At 42.1% G+C, this 11,023-nt stretch overlaps 1 protein-coding gene across 1 annotated transcript in view; it reads right to left on the reverse strand.

Annotated features, from left to right (window-relative positions):
* LOC147431720 (Major facilitator superfamily protein) overlaps positions 1–5,182 on the reverse strand; it is a 67,354-nt gene extending 62,172 nt beyond the window's left edge. The window contains exon 1 of the mRNA XM_086494227.1: positions 4,913–5,182. Within this exon, the coding sequence (XP_086350353.1) occupies positions 4,913–5,089 (177 nt within the window). The 5' untranslated portion in view covers positions 5,090–5,182. The remainder of the gene's footprint in view (positions 1–4,912) is intronic.
* Positions 5,183–11,023: the final 5,841 nt, after the last annotated feature.

An 11,023-nucleotide genomic window follows, 5' to 3' on the forward strand; every position in this document is an offset into this window, starting at 1 on the left:
CTGTACGGACGTTCCGCAATTCGCGGCAGATTATTAGGGAAATCCCGAAATTTTAGGAAAGTGATTTTTTTGGGTCAGCTTTTCATATTTGATGCTTTTAGGCTTTGGGCCTTTAAATATGAACCTTGGGGGCCCTCTCTGGCACTCTTTAGCGCGCAGATTGCAGAGGAGGTGCTCCCCGGTTGTTGTACTTTACAAATCCGCACTAATATAAAGAAATACCGAAAGGGGCACCAAGGTTTGGGGCCAATACTCTCTGGCGTGGAATTCCCCACTCCGTGTCGCGTGTCGTTTCTCTCTCTCAGTTCAGTTGTTATTGAAGTGCTAAAAGTTTGTTCAGTCTGTTCTTTTCTATCGACACGTGGTGCCCGTCTTGTGGCAGTGGTATCAAAGCATTAGTCGTGTGCTTTTCTGAAAGCATACCGGTCCTACCAAAGAGCAGACAAAGAAAACCAGAGATTAATGGACTTTTATTTGAAGTATCTTCCAGGTCCCGACCCCAGACTTATTGGCAACTCCCACCCTTCATACATCACGCATCGGGCACGCTCCCGTCTTCATCACTCGTGTCTTACAGGGCATGAGCCATAAAGATCACTTGCAAGAGAAGGATCCAAGATTTGTTTCGAGCTGTTGTTTTTCTCAGAGGCAGTGCCATGCAGATGTTGATGTCTATAGCTACCAAGCCGCACACTTCCAAGGACTTGGCAAGCTTTCAAGAAAAACTTTGCCCCAAGTTATATGGTTGCTGACATCTTCCTTCGGAGTGCAACTTCTGGCAAAGTTGGGTATTCTGAAATGCTTTCCATGGAAACCCTAGCAGATTATATCTTGAAATTCCTCGACATCTCTCAATAGATGTCTCTTCTCGAGTTGATAACCTTGGAGGTTCGGTGCGATTGCTATCTTGGGACTACCATCGCCAAAGAAACATTGTTCCAGGATGGAAAGTCAATCGACTTTTCGAGCTCGGCTAATGTCGAGATTGCTTTTTAAGTTTGAAATCTGTTTGAGAACTTGTTTGGTGATCCTGTTTGAAATTTGTTTGAAATGGATGATATCTGTTTTGAACCTGTTTTGGTGCCGATTTAAAATGTTTGACTCTGGTTTTAATACTAGTTTCAATGATTGGTGATTTTACTCCCTCATACTCATGGCCCGGACCCTCGTGGTTATTTGCGGGGGGAGTATTGAATGATTGAAAAGTGTTGTCTTTACTCATGGCCCGGACCTGCATGGTTATTTACGGGGGGAGTATTAAGAAGTCTGAGCAGTGGTTACTCTCAGCACCTCCAAACGACGCAGGCTACAATCTGGGGGACGTTTGGTTATAAAAGGCCTCTATATCCCATGACCCGGACCTTTTTAGGTTATTTGCGGAGGAGTGATGAGGGAATCATTGAACAGCTCATGGCCTGGACCAAGATGGTTATTTGCGGGGGGAGTGTTCATCGGCGGCTTTATGTTTCTATGTCTTGTAACATGCATATGTGAGCATTTGTGTTGCATTGTGATGCAAGGTAGTTAGGTACGTAGTGTTCGGTACAAATTCGGTACGTAAGATACGTAGTACAGAATGGATAGAGTTTTTAGGTACTAAAAATTCATCCTTTTTTCCACAAAGCCTAAAACTGAGAGTACTTCATACATTAACTTATGTATTCACCAGGACTTCAAATAAAGACTAGAAAATCAACAGTACACCGTTACAAATACCAAAAATGGAGTCCACGACTCTAACTGAACAATGAAAAGGCAAAGCTAAGATTAGCTAACCATTGATCAAAGTCTACAAACAAATAGTATCAGATGTCTACTATCATGGTCACATAAAACTAAGAGCATCAAAATAAATACATTATGAATCATGAAAATGATAAATCCAAGACAGAAGTCTGGAGTCCGGACTCTAATAACTAGTAAGCACTAAAAACCGCACACTCAGCTGAAACAAGGCTGAAATAGGACTGAAAATGACGATGAAGGCTGAAATAGGATTGGGGGACCCACCAGGAGAGAGAGAAGAAGGGAGGGGGGGGGGGGGGGGGGGGGGGGGGGGGGGGGGGGAACCTATCCGTACATACTGAACCGTACGATACGGATAGAATCTGTACGTACGTACGGATGCAACCTTGTTGTGATGTGCCAACCACTAAATATTCCTAACTGGATGAGATTGTCTGGGTATGTAATTTTAGTGCATCAAGACACCCGTGGAAGATCAGTGTGGCCTGAGTGTGATGGCTAATTTTACTACGCCAGCATATCAAGAGTTCCGATCTGGACGAAAGGAGAAGCCAACTCCTTGATCAAAAGAGCCGAGAGGAGAAGCCAACTCCTTAACAAAAAAAATTGCAAATTGATTGTCCCTCCGAAATTTTTGAGCTAAATTGAGTTGTTTTGCAGATATGTTGTAATCGCAGACGATTACTTCCTTTCAAGAAGGGGGGATGTCACAAATTGCTGACGTGTCAAGCCACTGAAGAACGGAGCCAACCTACAGATCCTAACCGAGAAGCCAAAACCCTAAGAAGAAGCAACAGAAGAAGAAGAAGAAGTTTTACAGACTTACGAAGTCTTGATGATTGGCCTATTTTCAAAGAAGAGTTCCCACCAACTTACGGGACCCCGTCCGATGGGGCCCAAGTGACATAAAGGCATTAAAAATAAAGCAAAACATAGTCAAAAGACTTTGCACATCAAAATATGATGATGTGGCACCTGTACGGACGTTCCACAAATCAAAGCGGATTTTTAGGGAAATCCCAAAATTTTAAGAAAGTGATTTTTTTGGATCAGCTTTTCATATTTGATGCTTTTAGGCTTTGGGCCTTTAAATATGAGCCTTGGGGGCCCTCTCTGGCACTCTTTAGCGCGCAGATTGCAGAGGAGGTGCTCCCCGGTTGTTGTACTTTGCGAATCAACAGTAATATAAAGAAATACCGAAAGGGGCGCCAAGGTTTGGGGCCAATACTCTCTGGCGTGGAATTCCGCCACTCCTTGTCGCATGTCGTTTCTCTCTCAGTTCAGTTGTTATTGAAGTGCTAAAAGTTTGTTCAGTCTATTCTTTTCTATTGGCACGTGGTGCCCGTCTTGTGGCAACTGACCCCGAGAAACCTTGGAACGGGGGTCCCGCCTCATGCCAACCTATCGGGTGAGCAACACCGTGGAGTGCATCGCCGAGAACAAATACGTCTACCTCAAATACGGCCGGGCACAGCCACAAAACAGCCCTCACTCCTTAATCTACTCCTAGGAGATACTGGAGCCACCACCGGACAGGAATTTGAACTCTAACACCAATGGCACTACCACACTCAATGAGATAAGCCAAAGCCTCAAACCATAAATCCACCAATAGTCACAGCACTAGAAGCGGATCTATGGAGTATAGACCCACTACTCTCAAAATCCCATTCGTCGCAAAGTGCCAACCAGGTACTTACGAAACATTTTTAACATTTTGAAACTTCCCTCGAAACGTTTTGATGGTGAACGCTTCCTACTAGTCTTTGTCGCATGGTCTTACACACTTGTTGCATTCTTAACTCATAATGGCTTTTGGACTCTCTCTGATCTCCTAGTCTTTTATGAGTGATCTCGGCGTCAAGGCATTATATGAATGAGCTTTGCACATGGAATCTGGATATCTATGGCTTTTCACTCATAATTGTTGATGAAATGACGAGGTGGCGTTTTCTTAGTGTAGGAAAACCGTTTCAAAACTTTTAAAGCTCGTTTCAAACAAACGTCTTGAAACTTCATGGCTACTATGGTTGGATCTTCTCGAGTGCCACCTTTGAACAAGCATGTGTTGGTACACTGTTCAATTGGCACAAGATGATACTTGGGCTACTAGGTAGGATTTGACACATGAGAAGGAAATTGTGCCTCTCCTATGAGGAAGCTTCTTCATTGGAGCTCTACACATCTTTTCGTGGTAAGAAGGATAGTGGTGGCCAACCAGATGCTCTTGTCGATAGTATGATACATTACCTCTTGCTTTAATCTTCTGGAGTTCCTAGATGGGCCAGATTCACACGCTTATCGAGAACATTCTATGTTCTTGTAGGGATGGACAACTTGCAAGTGCTAAGGTGGCAATTATTACTTTACCCCCCTCACAAAAAGATGGTCTTGGGCCCATTGGCCCTACTCAACCGAGGGAAACTATAGCCCGAAGGTGAGCCCTTGAAAGAGCTGCTCCTTGCAAGGATGCACGCTAGAATTCCCTTAGCAATAGGCCCATGGGAGCCAGAGATTCGATGATTCCACAAAGATGTGCAATTGATTTAATTGAGGAATGAGAGTACACATTTTCTTTGAGCATCTTGAGGGCCTTGAGGCTCGGATCATCTTCTTCCTATCTTGTTTCGGAGCCAGCCCTCTTCCATGGAGGAGAGACTTCCCCTCCTTGTACACATTCCACCATAGTAGCAACTTCTCCCCTTCCTATTAGAGTTAAGATGTCTCTAGGGGACTCTTAAGAAGATACGAGCGTCTAGAGAGCCTAGTGGTTTTACATTAGGCAATTTTTTAAAAAATCAATGCTTGTTTTCAGTAGCCTGGAAGACGTCCCCAGGCTTGCGTAAATCAAGATAGACTCAGCAATCCCTTAACCTTGAATACACTGTTCTAGCACCTTATCAACTGAGCTATGGTCCAATTATAATTGTATTTATTTTTCCACACAAATTGTATCCCACCTCAGGTGAGTGTAACTTTTTGGACCATAAGTCATTTTGGCCTTTTGGGCTGTCAACAATACATCTCTCTCTCTCTCTCTCTCTCTCTCTCTCTCTCTCTCTCTCTCCAATAAGCAAGCCCCTATGAGCGGCCTGAAATAAAGGGACGTAATTCCTAGAATGCTAAAAATGTATTCTTACTCTAGCAGTAAAGCAAGACTGCCTACCGCATTGACGCTGCTCTCAAGGTTCTGAGTGGCGCTATATGCTAGGAAGACGAAGAGGAAGCTGGTGCTTAAGAGATGGAGATCTCTTAGACTGCTATTCGAACCGGAGGGAGGGGTGGCACCACGAAGTAGAGGCTCTTCATCGGCGCTCTGCAACGAGTGATTTTGATGCTCCATCGTGTTGCTGAGTTCAGTAGATCCTACCGCGCCATTCCGCGGGGGGAGAGAGAGAGAGATCAAAGTGCTGCTTTTTGTAATTTCAAGTTCCTACTCTCTCTTTTTTTTTTTTAAAGTGCTGCTTTTTGGCGTGCGAAGGCTTAGCCCCCAAAGGTGAACGTCGTTCAATTTTCTTTGTAAGACAAGTAATACGTCCCTACGAATTTTTATTTTTATTTTAAGAAACAAAGGGAGAATCATGTACAAGCTTGCCCCACAAAGGGAGAATCAACTACGATGCTTATGCCAACACTGAAAAGGAAAAAAAAATGAAGGGGAAGGGAGGCAAGAGGCAAAGGTTGCGATGAAGGAGTTGGCATCAAACAGAAGTAGCCTCGAAGCAAGAGGTGAAGGTGATGGAGATGAAGCAAGACAAGAGGTCCCATTGTTTTTTTCTTTTTAACGAACCCCTCTGACCGTAAGTGTAGTGTGTTAAGACATATGGTTACGTGAGCATGCAAAGGGTTCAACTCCTCAAGGGGTCGAGATCAAAACCCATTCATTCCCTTTGAAAGCAAGGTAAGGTCCTTCTTAAGAGGAAACGTCTAGATTCGAAGGAATCTACCAAGGAAATGAATATAAGATTCAACAATATGTGCATCTTATAATACGAAAAAGCCCATTTATTTTTTGGCATTCCAAAGGCCTTAGTGCACTATGGGTGAAGGTCGTTCAAATTTCATTGCTTGACAAGTTTCCCAATGGGCCTTGAAAGTCTTGTGAGTAGGCAACCAAAACGACTTTTTCACAAACCATTAATTAATTCGTTTGGGGGGGGGGGAAGAAAGGAAAAGGGAAGGGTGGGGGAAAAAAAGCGAAAGGAGAAAGGGGGGGTAGGGGTAGGGTGGGGGGGGGGGCGGAGGGGGGGGGGTTTATTTTGTTTTTTTTAGTGCTTAAGGGAGCCCTAAGGGCAGTCAAGGCGACCAGCCTAGTGGTTTAGATTGAGTTTCATAGTATGTACGTGATGAGTTCAAATGCTACTCATTAAGCTTGGTTTTAAATGGTGACGTGCATGGACATGCTAATTGGAGATGCTAAAGGATCTTGGGGAGATTCTATGTAATGAAAAACAAAAGTAGTAAAGCCAATAGGACCTTGAAAGTCTTGTGAATAGAAAGACATCATAGTCTTTTAAATGCTATTTTTGTCCTCTAAAGGCCTTAGTATCCATATGGATGAAGGTAGTTCAATTCTTGGTGATTGACAAATATCCCTCAAAGGAGCATTAAAAGTCTTGAAAGCTCTGAAGAGAAAGCCTTTCACATTATCTTTTCCAATGCTACATTTATACTATATATGAAGTAGCTTAAATTTTTCAACAAGGAGAGGGTCTCCATGTTTCACACTCTTGTTCATTTCAAGAAAGAACTTAAGAAACATCTATTTTGAAATGCAAAAGTGAAGGGTAGAAAATGAAAAGTCTGAGTTCTGGCAAAAGGTTAAAAAACTAAGTACTTTGTCTATATTTATTTTATTTATAAACTTTGACAAGGCCTTGTAGTTTAACTCCAACCCTCAAATTTGAAAGTGACTACTTTTGTTTTACAAAACCATTTGAAGGGTGGCAGTTCAATTTTGCATTTTGAAGGCCATAAAGAACTCTCCTTTCCTTTTTACACAAATGCACATTTAACCTTGAAATTTATACTCGAACTTCAAAAAATGTCAAGCTTTTGAAGCTTTCACACATCATATAACGTTGAACTAAAATCTTACACTTGGCAGATGTATGTATCATTATCTTTTTGGCACTGAGAATGTGCACATTGCACGTTGTAACTTTGCAGAAAGAGCCATAGTCGAATGGTCTTGGATTTGAATTGGCACTACCTACACCTAATGTGGGACAACATGAGCCCGCCGAGGCTACATGCGCGCGCATGTGTATGTGTGTGTGTGTGTGTGTGTGTGTGAGAGAGAGAGAGAGAGAGGTCTCGAATAAGGCTTACCAAAAATAAATTTTCCAATCAAAGAAATTTTAAAATAAATAGATGCAAAATAAAACTCTTTTGAAGTTTAGGTCAAAATTTAAAGCGTTGATGATATTTGCAGTAAAACTTGCAAAAATTTTGTCGACTTTCTTTAAGGAAAGCTTGGAATGTAGCTAGAAATTTGCAATTTTATTGGTAAAAATACACTTAATCTTGATTTGCAAACATTGGGAACCTTAAATGGTGCCAAAATAGAAGAACATGATGGACGTAGGAAAGCCAAATGCCCAATACATCCATCATCACTCTCTCACCACTCCGAGTACACGCTATGCCAAGAGAAGAGGGACACACTTATTGAAAATTTGTTACACCGATGTGTGTGTGTGTGTGTGTGTGTGTGTGTGTGTGTGTGTGTGAGAGAGAGAGAGAGAGAGAGATAAACCCTAGAGGCATCCATGTGTCATTTAAAGGATGACTCTACTTTTCCTTCTGAAGGCCATAAAGAAACTCTAGCCCTCACATTTGATGGGTGACTCTACTTTTATATTTTATCTTTAAGAGCTTCAAGAAATTCGAGCGCTCCACGTTTCCACGCATCATGTGCGCAGAGAGAGAGAGAGAGAGAGAGTGAGAGAGAGAGAGAGAGAGAGAGAAGGGGGGGGGGAGAGAGAGAATTACAACCCACCAAAAAAAAAGAATTCCAACAAACTTTTCACTTGGCCAAGACTTATATATATTTATTTATTTATTAAATTTATTTTTTAATGTCAAAGGAACACAATAAGAAACCTCAAATCTTTATCTAACAAGTTTTGAACTTAAGACTTGGTATTTAAGAGGGTAATGTGATAACCAATCTACCACACTCAAAGGTTATTATAGTTTCTTCTTCTTATTCATTGAGAGAGATCCCAAACATCTAGCCAACAAATCTAGAACTAAATTTTTGTGTGTGTGTATGAACATGCATGTGTGTGTGTGTGTGTGTGTGTGTGTGTGTGTGAGAGAGAGAGAGAGAGAGAGAGAAAAATAGAGAGAGGAAAGGAGAAAAAATAAGAGAATTTTTACCTTGATTATCTAAGAGCGTTTTTGGAAACGTTGCAAGGAGAGGCACTCCACTTGGCATCACTTCATTTGACAAAGAAAAGTAAGAGTGAGAGTGGCGAGTTGCATGGCTAAGAAAAGTAGAGGTTGCCAAATTGAGCAAGAGAGGATGGGCCAGCGGACGCGCTGTTCATCACTGGGAGAGACAAGAGAGAGATGCCGAGTGCAATACTGGACGCTGGATTGGAAAACTTCGAGAACTACTTTTAGTCAGCATGAAGGTAGAAATGTAACCTCATGGAGCGGGTTTTAGCAAACATGAAGTGAGATGCTACAACGGTGGAGGTTGCAGAGCTCAGGCTTGCCATGGACTGGGTGGCCGAAAAGCTTGTAGATGTAGAGCGCAATACTGAAAGCCTAAAGACTTAGCTCGTAATGTTCAATTGGGCTCCTTCTTGGTTTTTGAAGTTTCCCAACCAAAGAAGATGTCGGATGAGGTTAATGGAGTTGTAGTTGATGTCAGACCACGCTGCTCTTTAGACGCAAAGTGTGGTGGCTATTCAGAAAGATGCGAAGTGAGGGTTTCTTGCCAAATGAGATCCTTGAAGCACTCTCATGGGAGGATATGCCCATGCCCATCAAGACTAACCAGGGAATTTCTTTGCTATTTTAACTAGATGCGAAGTGAGGGTTTCTTGCCAGATGAGAGAGAGAGAGAGAAAGAGAGAGAGGCTACCATAATGGATGGCAGCTATTATCCATGATAACGTGCTGGAGATATCCTACCTTTGCAAGATGTTGGTATGGGTAAAAGAGTTGATGTCAATCTTGTTAGTCAGGGGATGTTGACAAAAAACGTTGTGGTTGGCACTTCTTTGCTCGACATGTATGCCAAATGCAGTGCACTTCATAAAAAGCACTACAAGAGGTACTTAATAGTAGCGACGCTCGTAGTGCGACGCTCAAACGTGAAAAACCATGGCATCGCTATAGGCGTCACTATGTTACAAGTAACATAGCGACGCTCATAGCGACACCGCCTGGGGTAAAACAAATAACCGAGAGCGTCCGAACACTCAGATCTGAGATCTGAGTTTTTGGCGCGCGCTCAAGCAAGCAAGGTAACGCGCTCTCCCTCTCTCTCTCTCTTTCTTCTCCACACACATACACACATGCACACACACGAGGAGAGGAAGGAGAGCCAGGTATGCTCCTTCCCTCTCCTCACTCTCATGTTCCCTTTCCCTCTTTCTCTCTCCCTCTCTCTCTCTCTCTCTCTCTCTCTCTCTCTCACACACACACATTGTGTTTTTGAGAGAGAGAGAGAGAGAGAGAGAGAGAGATAGAGAGACCACAAGCATAAACAAAAAACGCACACACACATGCATAACCAAAGAATGCACACACACATTGAGAGAGGAAAAGAGAGAGAGAGCATGCATAAACCAAAAACGCACACACACACATGCATAAACAAAGAATGCACACACACATTGAGAGAGGAAGAGAGAGAGAGAGAGAGAGAGAGAGAGAAGAAGAATAAGAAGAAGAAGAGAGTCTTAACATCGTAGGAAACTATCCCAAGAGACCTTAAAGATCTAGTCGACAAGAGTTGAACTCAAGACGTGTTATTCATGAGGGAAATGGCATAACCAATCTATCACACTTCGGTGATAGAAAAGTTATACCATTTTTCTCCTTTTTTTATTGGCGTGCACACACACCCACACACACACACCCGAGAAGAAGAGAGTTTAATTTAATGTCGTAGGAAACTAATTAAAGAGACCTAAAGATCTAGCCGACGAGGAGTTGAACTCCAGACCTGTTATTTAAGAGGAAAATTACATAACCAATCTACCACACTTGGGTGATAGAAAGGTTATACCATTTTTCTCTTTTTATTGGCACACACACACACACACACACACACACAAGAAGAAGAGAATTTTAACGTCGTAGGAAACTATCCCAAAAGACGTTAAAGATTAGGTTAGATGTAAACTTACGTCAAATTAGATTTAGGTTTATTTAAGTTAAATTAGATTAGATTTAGTTTTATTTTTAGTTAGATTTACGTTTGATTAGATTTAGGTTTATTTACGTTAGATTTAGATTTACGTTATATTATATTAGATTTAGGTTTATTAATTTAGGTTTAGATTTATGTTATATTAGATTAGATTTAGGTTTATTTACGTTATTTACCTGTTATTGAAGAGGGAATTGGCATAACCAATCTACCACACTTGGATGATATAAAGGTTATACCGTTTTCTTCTTTTTATCGTTTAAGATAAGGTTAGATTTAGATTTTCGTGTAGGCGCAACTAAGAGAGCCGCCGACGCTTGTCAGAAATGGCGAGAAAATTTCATGCGCTCATAGCCTCGACAGTCCATGCGGACCAGCAATTCCACCTGCATGTTTGACTGCTGCTACCATACAATAAGCCGTCATGGTCAGCTAATGGAAGAGCAAATTGAGCCTACACAGAAATTAGTGATGCAAGATGACAATTCCAAGGGTCACACACACACACACACACACACACACCACATCCCGTCAAATCTAGAATAAGAATTAAGTGCCTTGAGCAGACATCAGCTACATTGCAAGAATGGCGTACCTGCATGCTACAAACAAAGATCTAATGCGAAAAGATGTTAAGATGCTATGAAATGCTACAGCTAGAGAAGAGGCAAAGGGGTTTTGTCATGTAGACGTGGGTGTGTAGATTTCTTGTACCCACAAATATATGCATTGACCAATAAAGACGAGATTATAACCCGGTGGTTCTGATCTCCGTGCACCTCTAGACCGAGGTGTGCGGGGATTGGACATGACTAGAGAATGTGAGATAGTTTACAGTGTGAACAAAGAGAGAGAGAGAGAGAGAGAGAGAGAGAGAGAGAGAGA

The sequence above is a fragment of the Adiantum capillus-veneris genome, chromosome 21 (assembly GCF_014529385.1).
Source record: "Adiantum capillus-veneris isolate H3 chromosome 21, ASM1452938v2, whole genome shotgun sequence".
Classification (NCBI taxonomy): Eukaryota; Viridiplantae; Streptophyta; class Polypodiopsida; order Polypodiales; family Pteridaceae; genus Adiantum; species Adiantum capillus-veneris.